General features: G+C 48.1%; 1 protein-coding gene across 1 annotated transcript in view; it reads left to right on the top strand.

Moving 5' to 3' along the window:
• Positions 1-19932, top strand: part of ERGIC1 (endoplasmic reticulum-golgi intermediate compartment 1) — a 96664-nt gene that overhangs the window by 35415 nt on the left and 41317 nt on the right. Inside the window, exon 3 of the mRNA XM_034778664.1 lies at positions 5976-6048. Coding sequence (XP_034634555.1) covers positions 5976-6048 — 73 coding nt within the window. The remainder of the gene's footprint in view (positions 1-5975; positions 6049-19932) is intronic.

The following is a 19932-nucleotide window of genomic DNA, read 5'->3' as shown; positions in this document are numbered from 1 at the left end:
GAAGGTTTGGTGTCTCCATGCTGCCTGCACTAGGGAATGTTGAGCTGATCAGGTTCTGGGAGACAGAAGCATCCAACATGGGAAGTGCTGAAGTCCATCCCTGTCTGGTGGGAGTGTGGGTAGCCTATCTTGATACAATGTGCAGGAGCACATTAAAACACCGGGGATGTTCAGGAGCCAGCTAACGCGTTTCTTTGGTGTCTGTCTACCTTTTGATTATTCTCTGTGGACCAGGCATTTCTGGCAGTGGTGTAGAGGGAGGGTTTGACAACCTCCTCAGATATCTCCTTCCTCAAGCAGTCCATGAACAGTAAATGGCTGCTGCTGTACTGCCCGGCAGCCTGCCCGTGCTTGCACTGAAGTACTTTACAACCCTCCCACTGACTTCAGTGGGAGTGTGACTGTACCTGTAGTGAGGAAGTACTCTGATGAAAACCACCACAGTGCTGCTGTTGGTGAAGCCTGCCTGAGTCCCACTGAGGAGAAGCCAGCACCCAGAGTCCATGAGTTTCCAATGACAGCTGATGTAGCTGTAGATTCCCTGAAGAGTATAAGTGCCATATGCTTAGCCATCACTACTTCAACAGAGTCACAAGTGGAAAGCTTCTGCTGAGAGGCTGCTCTGCCTGCTCTGAATTGGGGTGACCTTGAAGTTGGAGATGAAGTGCAATGAGGACCTGCTGATTGCAATTAAGAGGGAGGAAGAAACATTTAAAGCACCACCTCAGGTATTGGGGCAGAGGTGGACAGGTTTGTTTGGGGTCTCTAGTGCCAGAGCCACTGGTTGCTCTAGCAGTGTTAGCCAAAGAGCTCTCATTCATTCAAATATTCCCTTCCAGAAACAGATAAGACAGTTGTTTCTCCTTCTCATCCATTTCCTTCTTTAAATAGAACCAGCTGATCCGTGACACATGTTAGAAATCTCTGAGTAGAAGTAGGATGTAGCCTTGAACAGCAGTCCCCTGATTCTTGCACAGTGTTAATGCTTACTACTCTATCCCTGCTGTCTCACAAATAAGAAATAGGTCCTTTACAATGACTGGGAATCACACCCGTACTCCTGCAGGGCAGTGCCAGTCACTAACCGCTAGAAACCCAATATTGGGAGAGGTATAATCTGACACGCACAGCTTTGCAATCACAGGGGATTTAATGGGTACGGCACATAACAGAGGTGTCTGAGATTCACAATGCAATCATTCCTATCGCAGGTAAAAACAAACATTAATATTAATCTAAACGTCATTAGAACTGGAGGAACTAGAGCAGTCCACTAAGATATGGTGAGATGAGGGCTGGAAAAACCTAAACACCCACTGCCTCCTTTATCAGTGCATAGAGTTTCTGGAGATGATTAGTACATAGTAGTTTCAGGCCCTCATATTGTACCTCCATTAAAATCTCCTTCATTGAATAGTCTTTTAACTTTCCATCCTCCAAACCAGCGAACAGTACATATGCCACTCCATTAAGTCCCTGTGTCAACATTAAGTGTCTCCCTCCCTCTGTTGCAGTGTCTGTAGTGCTAGTGAACAGCCATTTCAGCAGACCTAAGTATCACTGTGACAAACTGGCCATGTTTGGGTATGTGGGCTGCAGCAGCACATGCCCAGGCAGTCTGACAGCTGGTATCTGGGTGGGCATGAGCTGCCTGACGACATAATGGGATCTGCAGTTCAGACAGCAACTCTGCCAATCCTATGATTTAGCAGTCGGTGTGGATGCATAGCTTACATGTATGTGTTGTACACACTGGGTAATGTTCTACAGCAATACTGTGTGGAGGCTGGAGTTTTAATACACATCAGGAAATATCAGTTATGACTTGCATGGCAACTGTGACTTGATCCCTCCTTGCACTTCCTAGCAGTTTGTGTAATTGGACATACAGTAACTCCTCACTTAATGTCCTCCCGCTTAACGTTGTTTCGAAGTTACATCGCTGCTCCATTAGGGAACATACTCATTTAAAGTTGCGCAGTGCTCCCTTATAACGTTGTTTGGCTGACTTTACAAGGGAGCATTGCACAAGTTCCTCTTCTCCGCCTCCTCCTTCCCTCCCAGGGCTTCCCCTGCCGCCAAACAGCTGTTTGGCGGCGCTTAGGACTTTCTGAGAGGGAGGGAGGGAGCGAGCGGGGAAGCTGCCCCCCTTCCCCTCCGGCAGGCAGGGCCACCTGGAACACAGGGGCTTTAGGGGCTGAAGGGCCCTTGACTAAGGGGGCCCTAGGGCCATGGCCTGCAGCTCTAAAGCGCTTTGAAGGGGAATTAATTAATTAAGCATTAATCTGCTTTTGCTTTGAATGTCACTTTTTTTTTTTTAAAAAGGGGATGGAAAAAAGGGGCTGGGATGCATGGATGGAGGTGCTTGTTGCATGTGATACATATAGAAGAGTTAGCTTGGCAGTGCATGCTTAGCAAACATCCTGTCCTCCAGGTTAGAGCTGCTCAGGAATTTTTTGACACAGTTTTTTAGCTGAAAAATGACAATTTGTCTAAACCCAAACTTCTCATGAGGAAAGGGTTGGTTTCAACTAATTTCTTGACTGAAAGCTTTTGGAAAAAAGTTTAGAAATAATCAAAATGTCTGTTTTGACATTTTCTAAATGAAAGATTAGTTTTCTGTTTTGAAACGATTTTTGTTTTAAAACTTAAGCAAAGTAGAGCAAAAGAATAAGCAAAACCTAAACATTTTGACCCGAACCAATTTTGTTTTGCATTTTTGGTTTGTGAACATTTGAGACTTTGACTTTTCATCTCAATTGAATATGGAAAAAAAATTTTCAAACTTTTACAAAGGGGAAAACAGTTTCTCACTCAGCTTTACTTAAGTTTTCTGGTCAGCCAATAGCAGTATGTTCCAATGCTAGTAACGCTTTTAAACTTTAATATATTTGGAGTTTTGTAGGCAGAGTTCTATCATGACGACAGGTCAGAGCTGGTTCTTGATAGCTCTGGGGGAACACTGCGGTACGCACGCTCCAGCAATTGAATTAACTGCTGTAATAAAGCAGCTATCTTCTTAATCTGCCTCTAGACTTTTAACTACTATTCCAAGCATAACAAATGTGTGACCTAGGAATCGCGCATTCATGTAGAGGCAGATAAAGGATTCCTTTGTTAAATAACTGACTGAAGTAAATTGTGCAAGCCTTCATTATGGGAGTATTCTGCAAGTATGGAGGAACTTATGTTCTATGCCTGAAAGGCTTCCATTATAAAATTAGACAGACAATACAGTTCAGGTACACAGGGTGTTCAGAGGAAGGTCCCATTTCCAAACAGCATGCATGTGTGTATGTAATTCTGTAGTAGCCCAAATGCTCAGACGTGACTTAGTGATTTTTGGGGTGCGCAACTTCAGCTGTGTGATTTTTCAGAAAGTGCTGAGCACTTGTCCTCTAAAAATCAGGCCCCTGCAAGGTAGCTCAGGCTGGGCACCCAAACTCACTAATTATGTTTAAAAACTCAGGCCAGTACAATTTACCTCTACTTTATTTGTTAGTAGTGCTGCAAATCTTCAGTGGAGGAGCAGGTTTGAAGGGAAGATTTGCGAGAGGGCAGATGTTTGGTGTATCTGGAAGGGGGGAGGTAAAATGTTCCAAAGATAATGGCATGGAAGAAGATGTGAAGATGATGGAAGTGAAAGAAACTTACAAAAGGAGTGTTGCAGAGAGCAGCTTAGGGTTTGAGTAAGAGGAAATGAGAGCAGAGAAAGAGCCTGGCATGGTGTTGTGGAGGACCTTTATAGGAAGACAAGAGTCTTGAATGCGATGTGGAAGAGAAGGGAAAGCCTGTGAAGGGAGTTGAGGAAGAGAGTCATGTAAGTAGCGGGTGGCAGGTGATCTTACCAGTCTCTTATTGTGATTTCAGTGCAAAGGGTTTATTTGTTTAAAATTCTGACTGATGTGCTGTATGCAGTATGTGCAAGAGGGACTTCCTGTGTGTACTGCCAAGGGCTTGTGGCCCTATCACTGACCTGACCTCTCTGCTGTTTGGTTGCTTATGGATAAGAAGCATCCTGACCAACCAGTTTGTGCTGGTTCAGTTAGGTATGAAGAAAGGTCTCCCAGTACTTCTCCTAGGAGTTTCCCTCTGTGCTCTAGGTAAAAGCTTCCCCTCCTAACACCCATTGTTGTGCAACAGGCCAGAGGCTTCCTGGGGTAGCAGTGGAATGTTGAATTCTTCTCCCTGCCAAAGGCACAGAGATGGAAGGAACTGTGTGCGCGCATCTGTGAAGGCTTCCCTTAAAGTCTCTCCTCCCTTCCCCATCTTCCTACTATTCTCAGGCTTAGTTTTCCTTTCCTCTTTCTTTTTCCTGTTTAAAGAATGACCCATTTAATGGCTTTTGGCGTCTCTGTTAATCCTTCTGCCTGCTAGAGAGTGAGTGAGCTCTGAGATGACACAGCTGAGGAAGGGGGAAGCCAGGCAGGCATTTGCCTTTCCACAGAGTTGTAGGGCTGATGGATTGGAAGGATGAGGCACAAAGCTTTGAGACATCTGGACTCCGTCTTGGTGTTTTGCCTCAACTATCTCCTTCTTCCTCTCCTTGCCTCCAAACTTCGCCTCAGTCTTGAACAGCAATGGTGGCTACAGCACCTTCCCTCCTCAGATAACCATTCTGGGAGTCTCCTGAGGGAATGGAAATGAAATTGAGGCTGTGTCAGCCAAGTGGAATAAAGTTGAGGGAGAACGGTCACCCTACATGGGTTCTTAGTCCTCTGTACTCAGTGGTTGTGTTTTTTGGGGTGAGGTGGTCATTACCATGGAATGCTCAGGCATTGAGGCGCTGGTAGGACTGATGGGTGGGATCATACTCCATGGAGTGCTACTCCCTGGGACTGAGGGAGTGTGAGCTGGGGTCATAATGCTCTCATTGTTCCTCTGTGATTACATGCCATTTCCTGAACTACTCCTTTGTGGTGATTCACTCTGGAGCCGGAATGTGGAGAATGTTTGTTTAATACAAATGTAAATCCCAGCCAGGTCCAGACCGTGGTTGCCACATCACTGTGGTGTCCCCCTTTCCGCTCCCCTACTACTCCCCAAGCACTTACAGTCTCTCTTACCCTCCTGAGTCTTTTCCTCCCATCCCCCCACAGTTTGGGTTAGTGGCTCTGTAACTATCACATGAGGCTGACTGCTTGCACAGTGTGCTGAGCAGTGTCCTGGTAAGGAATAGTTAATAATACACAAGCAACAGAGGGAGGGTTGCTTCTTTTGGCTCCCCATGAGATATTTTCTGGACTGAATACACGCTAGGTTAGTTGGATTAGAGAGAAAATATACACCACTGGCCTGTTGAGAGACCTGCTGTCAGAGTCACTGTAGGCCTCTCATTCTCTGGATTACTGGGAATCTTTGGTCATTGTAGAGCTGATGCACTGGGTGGTGTAGGGGGTCAGCTCATCTCATCTGTTATCTCCATCTCCCACAGTCTCAGACCATTGACTCGTCTGACCTGTGAACCTGCCTTTGGCAGTGACTTGATAGTGTGTAGTGCTATAATAGTGTGGAGAGGATGATTCCTTCCAAACCCCACGCGGGAGATCCTCTTGCCCTACTGTCATTGCCAAGTGCTTTGAAGAAGGCATGTAATGGAGCAATCTTTCCAGAGGGTGGGTTGGCTGCCAGCAGTGGGGGTTGTAGGATGGAGAAAATGGGAGTCAAAAGTGGGATGAGGAGTGGATATTCCACCTAGGGCTGGAAGTTGCCCTCAGAATATAGGCACTGATCAGGAGTCTCCATTCTGATTCAGAGCTGAGATTCCAGACCATGTTTCCTACTGATGCCATCATATTCTGCCGACATAGCTTGAATTGCTGCCCCTGAACATGGTGGTAGCTCCCAGCTATGCCTAGGGGGCAGAGTAATGCGGGGCGGGGGAACCAGTGGCAAACCGATGAGTGTATGAAAACAAATCAAAATCTTATGAAAGTTTTTTAAACTAACCTTCCCCCCACACCTATCTCTTCCAGTTTCTGTCTGCTGCTGTCTCTTCATACTGTTTCTTTTCCTGTCTGAGCTCACCGGATTCATAGCCACTGAAATGTAAGTAAAAGCTATTGAAAGTTTGTTTTATAGGGGTTTTTTTTCAAGTGATTCTTCTTTGGGTAGTGTCCCGATGGGTGCTCTGCACCAAGCTGTGCATGTACCCAGGCACTCTCGATAGCAGATTTTCATTAGCAGTGTCCATCGGTCCATGCCTGCACCCTAGATGTCCTTGTGCTCCGGTATGAGGGCATATAGGGAGGGGCGCACCCACTGCCACTCTAGCACCTTATTAACCACCTGTAGCGTTAGGTGGAGTGTCGCTGGGTTCATTGGCTAGCCGTGCGGCTTGCTGTGCTTCTTGCTTATTTTTCCTTTACTTAAATTATTGTAATTATTTTTTCTGTTATTTAGCACAGTTTGTACTTTTTTGTGGGGGTTCCCCCTTCCCTTCTTTCTTTGCCCAATCTGGGCCTTTGTCTTGGGTTTTTTTCTCAGGCCTCGATCTGCTGCCTTGAATATGGGTTATGGCTAAGATCCTGGGCTTCAAACCCTGCAGACCTGCCATGGACATTCAAGCTGCCTCCACTACCTGGGAGAGACTTACGTCCCCTCCAAATGTAAGAACTGCTCAACATTTAAGAGCAGATCTAAGAAATTGAAGGAGTACAAAACTCCTCTTGATGGAGCGCCCCCTGAGACCTGCGGGGTTTGAGTCACTCCCCTGTACATTGGATTCACTGACTGCCTCTGCTCTGGTAGTAAGCAAAGACCCTGGGGGTCCTACGGTACCATCCACACCCTCAGAATAAAAGGATCCTATTCTCCGGAACGAGATAAGGGAAGGGGAAAGTCACCCTTGATCTGGGCCTCTGGGGACTTTGTGTCCCAATGTGGGTACCACTGAGGCTCCCATTCCTTCCAGGACTGACCCCATGGCACTAGCTAAGAAGCGATGTACTGACAAGCCACCTAAAGCAGCACTGACATTGGCACCAGGCTCAGTCCCCCTTAAACATAGGGACTCCTGAGCCGAGCCGAAATCGTCGTCATGCACCAATTGTACTTCGGTACCTTTTCCAGTATTACACAAGCTACTGACTCCTGAAGTTCCTATCCAGAGTCCTCACTACCGTCCAGCCACCTATTCTGTGAGGACCTTTGAACCCTGGAAGAGCCTGAATCGCTGCTGCTGACTGGTACAGAGAGAGACTTTCTATCAGAGCCTACTTATCCTCAGTCTCTACAGCCTTCAATGGCAACATGTCCTCTGGTACTGACACAGCCTCCACGCAAGCTCTTTGAGGGTCCTGAGAGAGCTTTCCAGCCAGTACTGACACATACCTCTTCGCCGTGCAACCACTTGTGGAACTTCAATACCAGTGAAAGTTCAGGGTCCGGCACTAACTCTACCACTTATATCGGCACCACTTGCCTCTCAGATGGATGTGGGGATGACACCTCATCTGACTCGGAGGCGTCTATACAAAGTTCTTCTACTTTCGGTTTCCCTTCTTTGAGGTTCACCATGAGGAGGAAATTCCCAGCAGGAGATACATCCAGAGACCCTGGCAAGGACAACTCTGGGTTTCTTCCTTTATGCGCCACCACAGTGAGCCCTGTGGACCCTGTGTGGTAACCAGTTCTACAGGGTCCCATCTCGTAAAAGGGCACATCAGGAGCAACAACAGATGCCCTTGAGCCTTGCCTCACAGGCACATCTCCCAGAGAAGCAAGAACCAGCTCCTCTGGAGAGGAGGAAGGAAAACAACCTCCTCACCAGACGAGGCTGTCATGCCTCCTTCACCATCTTGTCTTGATGATTTCAAGGCCTTTCAAGGACCTGTGAACCATGTGGCAGATGCTTTACCAATTCCATTGGAGGAGATATGGGAGCCCCAACATTCCTTCCTTTGTCTCCTCGGGGCAAGTCTACCTTGCCCATCAGTAATGTTCTGCTGGCCCCAGCCCAGCAAACTCCTGCCTACGTGCAAATGAGCCAACAAAATATTATATTCCACCCAGAGGCTTGGAGTACTTTTTCTCCCACCCTATACCCAACTCTCTAGTTGTTGAGGCCATTGACAAACAAAACAGGTGACATCGGTTCCACTGAACACCATCGCACAAAGAGCCAAAACGTCTACACCTTCTGAGCAACAAGAGCTATACCTTGGACTCTTTGCGGTTAATCGCAGTCAATTACCAAGCCCTGATGGCAAAGTGTGATTTCACACACTATTTTTATTGAACATCTGCTTCGGGACCAGAGAGAACAATTTCAGGCTCTCGTTGCAGAAGGCTAGACAGTTGCCAAGGCATCTCTCCAGGCCTCGCTCAGTGCTGCCAACACAGCTGCATGTTCCATGGCTGTGACAGTAGTCCTGTTCCAAGCTTCCTGGCTGCAGTCCACTGGCCTGTCCTGGGAGATAAAAATACAGTTTTGGACATTGCTTTCAAGGGCCCAAATTGTTTAGTGACACCACAGATGAGTACCTTCATTCTCTCAAAGATTACCAGGTGACACTATTTAAAAAAATAAAATAAAATAAAAATTGAGCTATACCTATCTCATAGAACTGGAAGGGACCCCAAAGGGTCATTGAGTCCAGCCCCCTGCCTTCACTAGCAGGACCAAGTACTGATTTTTGCCCTAGATCCCTAAGTAGCCCCCTCAAGGATTGAACTCACAAACCTGGGTTTAACAGGCCAATGCTCAAACCACTGAGCTATCCCTCCCTTCACTACAATCACTGGGCATCTATACATCTGAAACAAAGAGAAAATACAGTAGATTGCTGATAGTTAAATGATCTTGTCCAGTCCACTACCAGCCCATGAGACTGGCTAAGACCCCCTGGAAGAATCCTAGATTCACTAAGAAAATGTCCTCCATAGCCATCACCGCCCAGTCAGTGACACCCTCAAAACATCTGTTTTGACCCACTGGTTGAGGATTACAAACTATCTCCCATTCCAGATCCTGTGCTGTACTCCTCCATCTTTATGGGGATCAACTTTCCCATTTTCTACCTCCCTGGGAGCTTGTCACCTCAGACAGGTAAATCCTGGAGGTGATTTCTACAGGTAGTGCCATCCAGTTCAGCTCTTTACTGCCCTCCCACTCATTCCCTACCCCTTCTCATGAGGATCTCTTGGGGCAGGAGGTATCAGGCCTCCTAACACTGGACCTGATAGAACCCGTTCCACTGAACTTCGTTGGAAAAGGGTTCTATTTTTGGTGTCTGGGGCCCTGTGAAAACTGGAGGATAGAGACCAGTTGTGGACCTTGGGACTCTGAACACCTTCATCCATGCTCAGCGGTTCAGAATGGCAACCCTACTGCAGTAACTCCCTCTCTTCATCTGCAAGATTGGTTTGTCTTCTTCAACCTTCAGGACACTTAACGTCATGCATCCCTCACCCAGACAATTCCTACATTTTGTGGTAGGCAGAGACCACTACCTGTATTGCATCATACCCTTCAGCCTTTCCACTGCCCCAAGGGTCTTTACCAAGGTCCTATTGGCTGTCACAGGCTGTCTTTGCTAGATGGGAATAATTGTCTTTCCCTACTTGGAGGATTGGCACCTGAAAGGTTGCTTGTTTTTCAAGGCACAGACAGCAACCAGCAAAGCCCTGCCTCTGTTCTACTTAGTGGGCCTCTGCCTTAACGCAGAAGAGTCTACCCTCACAACCACTCAATACATAAGCTTCATTGGGGCCACTCTGTATTCCTCCACTACCACCAGAGCATACTTACCAAAGGACAGATTTGCCACAATGTCAACCTTGTTTCAACAGTACAACAGAATCTGCAAATCCTAGCAAGGGCTTGCCTACAGCTTCTGGCCTACATGGTATCCTGTATGGTTATGACACCCTTAGCAAGACTACATCTTGGTATCTTCAAGCCTGGCTGAGAACGTCTATGCCCCCAACAAGCACAGTCTATCTAAATGAGTGTCTAACATGGAGGGTCCTCAATTTTCTAAATTGGTGGAAGGACCCACAAAAGATATGCATGGGAATTTCTTTCCTACACTTTCTCCCATGAGGATCATCACCACAGACCCCTCCCTGGTAGGTTGGAGTGCGCATTCCCAGAACCTCACAGCTTAGGGTAAATGGACCCCTGAGGAGATGATGATACATATCAATATATTAGACCTCCGAGTGTTTCATTTCGCTTCCTAGCACATCCTACCCCACATCAGAGGCCAAGATTTCATTCCTCCTCATAGCCATTACCTCAGCTAGGAGAGTATGGGAACTTGGAGCCTTGATGTCTGGTCCAGCATACACAGTGTTCTGTTGTGATAAGGTGACACTATGTCCACACCCTGACTATATAATTCTACTGTATAATCGAGAGATTCACCTACTAGTGTTTTATCCCAAGCCTCGCTCGTCAAGAAATGGAACAAGCCTCCATGCATTACATGCGAAAAGAGCTCTTGCCTTTTACCTCGACAGGACTAGATCCTTTAGGTGTTCCACTAGACTATTCGTCTCTATTGCAGAAGAAATTAAAGGGTGTCCTACCTCCACCCAAAGACCGTCTAAATGGATTTCAGGATGTGCCTTATCCTGTTACGAAGCCTTGGGGGTTCATCCCCCTCGAAGAGTTATTGCTCACTCCACCAGGGCTCAATCTACCTCTGTAGCCATCCTGAAAAATATACCTATATTGGATGCCACACATATTTTACCACGTGCAGTACGCTGTCATGCTCAGTTACAGAGCTGACATGGCTTTTGGTGATGCTGTTCTATGATCTGTACTGAATCCACCTCCTTGGCACCCTCTTCTGTCATTGAGGTACTGCTTGGGAGTCTCCTGACATGGAACACCCATACTGACACTACTCGAAGGAGGAGAGGTTACTTACCTTTTCCAGTAACTGGATTTCTTTGAGATGTGTGTCCCTGTGGGTGTTCCACTACCTGCCTTCCTTCCTCTCTGCCTCAGAATCTCTCACTAGACTTCTGTGGTTGAGAAGAAACTGGAGTGGCAGCAGGTCCGCCCTTCCCTACATACCTTTGTACTGGAGCATTAGGATGTCTAGGGTGCACGTGCAGACCCGCAGGTAGTGCTGACAAAAATCTCAGATCTAGAGTGCCTGGGCATGCATGCATCTGGATGTGGAGCACCTAGGGGGACACATCTCGAAGAATTCCAGTTATTGTACAAGTTAAGTAACCTCTCCTTCTTTAACCAAATCATCCCTCTGTGACCTCGGTGTTGTGTGTCTAATTCCACTACAGTAGTCCAGTTCATTGTTTAACTACGGTGACCAGATGACAAAGATGAAATATTGGGATGCGGGGAGGGGAGCGCAAAAAAACCCGCTGGAGCGCCTCCCCTCCCCCACCAGTGGCACAGCCCCGTGTCATGCCCCCATCCCCTCGCTCCTGGGCTCCGAGCTGCCGGGCAGGGTGCTGCTCCGCACTGGGGGATGCGGGAGCGGGGTCAGACACGCCCCCAGTCACCTGGGTCTGCGCTCCACGGTTCAGCCCCTCTTCTTCCTCCTCCTCCTCCTCCATCCTGGGCTTGGGCTCCGCACGCCGCGCCCCGGGCAGGCTGGAGCCGGCTCCTAGGGTGGGCCCGGCAGGGACAAGGAGCCAGGTGCTTGCCACAGCTCCTGCCCCGCAGCGCTGCAGCCCAGCCCCGTGGGGGTCAAGGCCTTTGCTGGGGCTGTGTGCGCCCTGTGGTGCCAGCTGTATCCCAGCCCAGGGCCTGGCCCAGTCACCCCTGACCCTGCGTGCCTCGGCCAGGCTCCTGCCCCTGCCCTTCCTGCAGCCTTTGGGAGCCCAACGTGAGTGCAAAGCAGCTGGCGCCTCCACACAGGTCCTGAGCTGAGACTCCTGTCTCCCTCCTGGGGGAGCAGCCCCCTTGCTAGCCCCCCTTGCCTGCCCGGTGCCGGAGCTTGCAGTCACCAGCTCCACGAAGGTCACCCCCTCCTTCCAGGTTTGCGCCGCCATACCGCTGATCAGCAAGCCTGGGAGGGAGGAGGAATGCCGCGTGCTTGGGGAAGAGGCGGGGCCAGGGTGGAGATTTGGGGAGGGATCCAATGGGGCAGTGAGGGGGGCAGTGCCAGGGTGGGGATTTGGGGAGGGATCCAATGGGGAAAGGAGGGGCCTGTGCGCTGGAGCGGAGGGCAAAATTGCTTGTTTGTCCCGTGTCCCAACCGAACATCGGTCGGGACACTGGACAAACAAGCAAATATTGGGACAGTCCTGATAAAATCGGGACGTCTGGTCACCCTATGTTTAACAGTGTTTAGAATCCTCCTAATTGAAACAAAATTCTCAAGCATTCACTCATCTTGTTCATTTAATGGTGCCTCTTAGGAAAACTTTCATTCCTTTGAGGGAAAGCTGCTTCTTTCCTGTCCAGTCGTTTCTTTCCAGCTACATACTGGATTTCATGTTGAGTGTGATGGATATGTTAGTCAGGCTGTAGTTTGTACACAAACCCAACCCTTTTCAAAGTATCTCATGGTTGGTCAAAGGGTAGTATGAATGTTAAAAAAGGCAGATATCCTGCAGTTGCAGATCCCTCTCTTTCCTGCAGTAAGAGTTCCCTTGCCCTTTGCTGCAACTTGTTTCCTGTAACCCCAGCCCAGTGCAGTGAGCTTGTTTTACACACTTTCGACTAAAGGTGAGTGGTGTTCAACCCATCAGAATGTAATGATGTTACGGTGCTTAGTGGTTAAAGCAGGGGCATGTGAGCACTGACTCTCTGGGTTTCGTTCCCAGCTCTGCTAATGACTGCGTGACCTCAGGCAAGATACTACTTCTTCCCATTTCCCCATCTGTAAAATGGGCATAATGCTTTGTCTGTCTTCTTACAACACTCTGAGACCGACCTTTTGAAAGAGATGAACCATGTATGTGCAAATGGTCATTAATAAATGTTAATGCTGAAAGTTTTTCTGTTCAGCTGAAATAGAGCTGGGGTCCTATCTCTGATATTCAGAGACACGCTCTACTGGTGCCATAGATGTTAAAATCTCCCCTTACTTCTTGTCCCTGCCACAAACTTTACTCAGAAATATGGTTGACGGTGTGTCTGTGACCTCTCAAAAACATGCGCTGAATAAAACGAGAACAATTTCTTTTAAATTAGCACTAATACCAAGGGTTTTAATTCCTCAGTTACTGCTTCCTGTTTCACCTGAAATTCCCTTCCTGTCCTCATTTTTCTAAATTTTATTTAGTAACGTTTGACATAGTGAAAATACATTCTGTGTCCCAGGAGTCATTTACTATCATCCTGTTAATATTACAATGACCTCACCAGAATACAGAATTCCTGGGAAGTTAGGCAGTCGGGAACTTCTATCAGAGGCGATGCTTAGAAGATAGATCAGATAACAAGAGGAACCTAATCAGCCATTGGGGTGGAGGGTATGTGTGTTCCTCATGCTGTATGGGACTGATTAGCCACCTCTTGATTTTAAAAAGTGTCAGGCTTTTGGGCATTCACCCACGAAAGCTTATGCTCCAATACATCTGTTAGTCTTTAAGGTGCCACAGGACTCTTTGTTGCTTTTTTACAGATCCAGACTAACACGGCTACCCCGCTGAGGCTTTGTTATGTGGCTGTTAAATAATTGCCTCTTCCAGTGTTTGACTACCTTGGTACAAGAGTGTACTCTCCCTGAAAACCGTAACCTGGGGTCATCAAAGATAGTAGTGAAATCTAGGTTGTAACTTGCTTTAATGTGTCTCACTGGTAGGGTTGCCAGGTATCCATTTTTTTTTACCGGAACGCCCGGTCGAAAAGGGACCCTGGCACCTCCGGTCAACCGTTAAAAGTCCGGTATAGTCGTCGGGATGAGGAGGGGGCCTGCAGCTGCGCTCTCTATGGAGCTCGGGGAGGTGTGGGTCCCAGCAGGTAGGGGGTGGATCCCAGCAGAGGGGCTGGGAAAGGCATTCGGCTGCAGGCTGGGGCTGGCAGGGTTAACCCCGAACAGCAGCCTCCTCGGTGGCTGGGGCCTGGGGGCTCCCTGCGGAGCAGGCATTGTGACCTTTAGGAAATATCTTCAGCCCCCTCCCTATCCGGCCTGCGGCTCCCCGGCCAGCAGGAGCAGAGAGGACCAAAGGCCTGGCTCCCCAGGGATGGCATGCAGCCTTTGGCAGGGGATGGGGCCAGGGCGAGCTACTGCTGCTGCTGCTGCCTGCCCCAGGCCCCATAGCCTGCTCCCTGGGGGCTGCTGTGCCTGGCTTGTTTCGGGACCATGCGGCCAGCAGGTAAGGGGTTGTGGGCTGGTTAGTCTCCTCCCAGGGATGAATGGGCTGCGTGGATGCATGGGGCTAAAGTTGGGCTCCTTTCCCCAGGAATGGGTCCAAGCAGAGTCGGGCAGCAGCTGGGTGCGAAGGCCCCAGCCAGTGGCCGGGCGGTGGACACACGCAAGACAGGGGGTCACTGCAAATGGTGTGGGGAGGAGAAGGAGGCTTGCAGCAGCGCTCTCCCTAGAGCTGCTGTGATTTGGGCTATGCCGGGGGAGCAGTGAGCCAAGGGCAGCAGTGGGGTGTGTGTGTCACTTGTGGGAAATTCTCCCACCCACCCCACCACTCCTCACATTCCAGAGAACAGGAAGAACTTTTGTCCTCAGTGCTCTGGCCTAGCCATGTGTCCAGGATTTATGGCAGATAGAGCAGCCTCTGAGGCCCAGGAAATGCCAGGGTAGTGCTGATGTAGCTGCTATTTAAGGGGCCCCCTGACATCAGTGCCTCCCAGAGCCCCTGCAAACCACACCAGCCAGAGCCGCCCAGAGCCCTCACCCCAAGACCCCTCCCGCACTCCAATCCGGGCGAGGGTGGGGAGAGCAAGCGATGGAAGAGGGGGGGATGGAGTGAGTGGGGCCTCGGGCAGGAGGTGGGGCAAAGGTGCTTGGTTTTCTGAAATTAGAAAGATGACAACCCTACTCCCTGGCCTACTTCGTAGATGGTGTTTTCTGTTTCCCTTTCCCTCTCTCTTCAGTTAATAATTCATTGTTCTATAAAATGCTCACGATCACCTGATCTCTAGAGCTAGGTCTTTGGGGTTCCCTTAATTTAAAACAAAATTTACACAGCTAGAAAGGGGAGAACTACATCCAGTAACACATTACTTCTCTTCCCCTGGGTTATCCTGAGTCGTGTCTGGTTTGATTTTTAAAATGTAAATTTCAAGGAGCGTAAACAACTCTTCTTTCCTGACCTTAGCCAATTTAATTGAGCAATTTTTTGTGGGTGATTGTGGGTGAGGGAGGTAGGGAGGGAGAGATTTGTTTTCTGGCTTAAGAGAGCCTTCAGAGTGAGAAGAACTAAAGTCTCTTTGAGGTCTTGTCAAGCTGATGTACATCCTGGCATAGTCAGCATGATGATGTCTTCTCAAAGACACTTCAGGTGCTGTGACTTCTTGAAAGCCCATCTGACAGAATACAAGGCTGTCTTTTCAAAGTCTGGGATAGATGGTGACTCTAGTGGGGTGGGGTGGCAAGGAATTGGGAAGCAAAAGGGGGAATTGTTCTGGGAGTAGGTGTTTGTGAGCAATAATACAGTAAAATCTGGATCAAAACATGATGGGAGAGGGTGAGATGACCAAAGTGATTGCAGGGGGCTGATTCCATGTGGACCACCAGCATGGGAGTCTGAGAATATGAAAATCCACTTCTGCTCATTATGGTCTCACCAGGATCTCTTACTGGTAGTGACTGGGCCAATGTATTTGTGAAGAATTTCCCTCTCCATCTAGGGAAATGACAGGATATCAGGCAACAAGGTACTTCCATGTTCATAAATTCTGGTGAACTGGGCATTTTTGTTTTACTTATTACTCTCCCTTCTAGGATACCCGGTATATTGCAGGTGTTAATAACACTAAGGGTATGTCTACATGACGAAATTAAGTCGATTTTTAGAAATCTATTTTATACAGTCGATTGCGTACATCCACGCTAAGCGCATTAAGTCGGTGGAGTGCGTCCTCACTACCATGGCTAGCATCGACTTACAGCGTGGTGCGCTGTGGGTAGCTATCCCACAGTTCCCGCAGTCTCCGCTGCCCATTGGAATTCTGGGTTAAGCTGCCTGATGGGGCAAAAACATTGTCGCGGGTGGTTTCGGGTACATGTCTTCAGTCACCCCTCCTTCTGTGAAAGCAACGGCAGATAATCATTTAGCGCCTTTTTTCCTGCATTACCTGTGCAGATGCCATAACATGGCAAGCAAGCATGGAGCCCACTCAGCTCACCGTCACCGCTGCTGTTGCGAGCTGGAGGCTTCTGCCTCAGGCTGCTCTCCCAGCCGGCAGCACCGTGCAGTCACACCTACCCCAGCCTACCTGTTGCTCCCATGGCTTATGAAACCTGGACAGTAGTAAGGAGCAGTTCAGTTATAGGCTGAGCAAGTGCAGAATGGTGGTAGAATGTGCATTTGGATGTTTAAAAGCTCACTGGCGCTGTTGGTCAGACCTCAGCGCAACCAACATTCCCATTGTTATTGCTGCTTGCTGTGTGCTCCATAATATCTGTGAGAGTAAGGGGAGACGTTTATGGTGGGGTGGGAGGTTGAGACAAATCGCCTGGCGTCTGATTTTGAGCAGCCAGACACCAGGGTGATTAGAAGAGCACAGCAAGGAGCACTGTGTATCAGAGAGGCTTTGAAAACCAGTTTCATGACTGGCCAGGCTTCGGTGTGACAGTTGTGTGTGTTTCTCCTTGATGCAAACCCGCCCCCTTCGTTGATTTTAATTTCCTGTAAGCCAACCACCCGCCCCACTTCGAAATAAAGTAACTATTGTTTTGAAACCATGCATTCTTTTTTTAATTACTTAAAAAAAAAAAAAAAGAGAGAGAGAGATTGGACAAGGTAGCCCGGGTGGGGTGGGGTGGGGTGGGGGAGGAGGGAAGGACAAGGCCATGTTGCTTATTGTAGCCACGCTAAAAATCAAACTGTTTGAATGACAGCCTTCTGTTGCTTGGGCCATCCTGTGGAGTGGCTGGGTGCCCGGTGCCTCCCCGCCACGTTCTTGGGCATCTGGGTGAGGAGGCTATGGAACATGGGGAGGAGGGTAGGTGGTTATACAGTGGATGCAGCGGGGGGTTGTGCTCTTGTTGGCTTTCCCGCAGCTCCAACAGACGCTTCATCATGTCCGTTTGCTCCCCCATTAGCGTCAGCATCGCGTCCTGCCTCTGCTCTTCGCGCTCACTTAATTCTTTCCTGGCTTCTGCCACTGACTGCCTCCATGCATTAAGCTGTGCCCTATCAGTGCGGGAGGACTGCATGAACTTGGAAAACATGGCATCGCGAGTGCATCTTTTTCGCCTTCTAATCTGCGATAACCTCAGGGATGGGGATGATAGGGGGAGCGTAGAAACATTCTACGCTCTACGATTCTGGGGGGACTGCATGGTCACCTGTGCTGCTGAGTTCGCCACGCTGACCAAACAGGAAATTAAATTCAAAAGTTCCCGGGGCTTTTCCTGTGTACTGGCTAGTGCATCGGAGTTCAAAGTGCTGTCCAGAGCGGTCACAATGGAGCACTCTGGGATAGCTCCCGGAGGCCAATACCGTTGATTTGCTTCCACATTACCCCAAATTTGACCCAGCAAGGTTGATTTTAGCACTTCTCCCCTCATCAGGGAGGAGTACAGAAGTCGATTTTAAGAGCTCTTTAGGTTGACGAAATGGGGTTGGTTATGTGGACGCATTCATTTTTAAATCGACCTAATGTGGCTAAATTCGACCTAACCCTGTAGTGTAGACCAGGGCTCGGTTTCTCTGCTTTCCTATGAAACCTGAGACTAATGGTACAATTTGAGGCAGCATAGTTTAGTGTTTTGGAGTATGGGCCTGGGAGCACAGAACTCCTGGGTCCTACTTCCAGCTCTGTGTGATCCTTGAGCATTTCTTCGGTGAGTTACATATCGCTCATCTCCCTCTCTGTGTGTCACATCTGTGAAATGGCTACGATGATACCTATATACCTCTCAGGGATGTTGTGAGGTTTAATTGACTAACTGTCAAGTGCTTTGAAGATGTAAAGTATTATTTAAGTGCAAATTAATTTTCAACCAGCTTTTGTTACCCTGCAGGCTTCTAGTGTGTCTTTTATAAGGAAATCTCCTACAACAAATCTCTCTTCCTGCTTGAAATTTCGTAGTGGCAGCTAGTTTATAATGACTGACTGGTGTGTGCAGATGTATCAGATGAGCTTATGAGCTTACCCGCTTTGCTTGTATCAACTGTGTTGTGAGACTCTGCATCAATCTTTCTCCTCTTGTGCAATAAAGTAAGTCGCATTAAAGCAATAATGCCTTTCCCTAAGTGAGGTCGCATGGAAATATCTGCACTGTATGGATAGCTGAGAGAAATCCAAAGCCTTTGGCCGTGTGTCGCCTTAGCCAGAGGCATGCCAGTATGCTCCTATTAGTGCTTACCTAATGTCCCCCTACTGCAGAGTGGCTACGTGCAGTATGTGTGCACATGGGTGTAGGCAAGAAGACAGCCTGTGCCAGATGCAGTCTGTGTACTACTTCCCTCGGTGCCTGGATTAGACTACCCCATTCATGCATCTCCCTCTGCCTTCTTGTTGCTGTAACAATTAAAACTTCTTATATGCTCCTTAAATTTCCACTGCCATCAGAAGTCTGATGTCAATAACTCTCTTCCCCCAATTGAAAGGTCAGTATCTTTGACCCTGCCCATTGATTTAGCTTGCATGCTCTGTATGGCAACAGACTAATCTGGGAAGTGAAAGAAATTGCACCTTCAACTCTAGCATGGCAGTCAGAGCACTAACCACTAGGTATGTTGGAGATTTTGTGGCCTTTCATTTTCCCAAACCTGCTAGATAGTCTTGGTGATTAGCTCACTGCACAGCCATGTGGAAGATTCAGTTTTAATTCCTGGCTGAGATTACATATCCTTCAGAAATAGAATGCCTATGCCATAGTGGGAAAGGGCAGCACCTTACATTATTCAACTGCAATACCTCTTGCCAGCTAGGGGAGGCAGAGATGAGCTCAAAAGGGGCTTCCTGATGAGAATGGTAGTGACCTGAAGTCTTTGTGAATAATAGGGCACAAGAAATTAAGAGAGCTCCGTGGCTCTGCAGGGAAGGATAAATAAAGAAAAGGAGGTCAGTGTCTCATATTTGAGCTTTTACTAAGTTGTCAGTCACAAACACATATCCTGTCCCACTGAGCAAATGACTCAAACAGTTAGGAAAATAAAGCTGCAAGTGTTGAATGCCTCTGGTATTTCCTGGGCAGGATCGATTGCAGGTTGAGGACCTCCAGGAGTTGTTCATCATAATTTTAACGGCCTCCCTAGCTCATCTCACTGTTACGTCATAAATTAAGAGCATAGAAATAATCTGTCCCTTTTTTTAATTAACCCAGATCTAGTTCTAGATGGTTATTATTATTATTACAATATTCTAACTGGTGAGATAATAGTCATGTATCATGTGACCTAATTAATACTCTGTAGAAGTGACGTTAAGAATGTTTCCAAGTATTTCACAATTAGAGGGAATGAAGTAATTAACCCAGTTGATCTGCCAGTAATTGGTAGGTGTGCAGTGGAAGCATGGCCTTGATTCCATTACAAATATGGCAAGTGTGTGAATATGGCAAATCAATTATTGTTGACCAAATAACTTGCGTTAAGAGCACCAGAGTGGAGTTAGTTATGCAATTCTGAAGTAACTGGCTAGGTTTTAGTGACTTTCTCTCAAATGAAAGCTCATGGCCCACTGTGAAGCAACTACTTGGATAAAGTACCTACTTTTATATGAAGGTAATTATTTTACTGTATGAGTAGTCAGCAACCAAATCTGTCATTCTGTCCAGGGCTTGAGTCTTACCATTGGGACACCTGTTCTCTCTCTCTCTCTCTCTCTCTCTCTCTCTCTCCCCCCCCCCCTCCCCCCCCCCCCCCCCCCCC

Source organism: Trachemys scripta, chromosome 8 (assembly GCF_013100865.1).
Source record: "Trachemys scripta elegans isolate TJP31775 chromosome 8, CAS_Tse_1.0, whole genome shotgun sequence".
In the NCBI taxonomy this organism is placed as follows: domain Eukaryota; kingdom Metazoa; phylum Chordata; order Testudines; family Emydidae; genus Trachemys; species Trachemys scripta.
The sequence above is the reverse complement of the archived record's forward strand: the minus strand, read 5'-3'. Positions and strand labels throughout refer to the sequence as shown.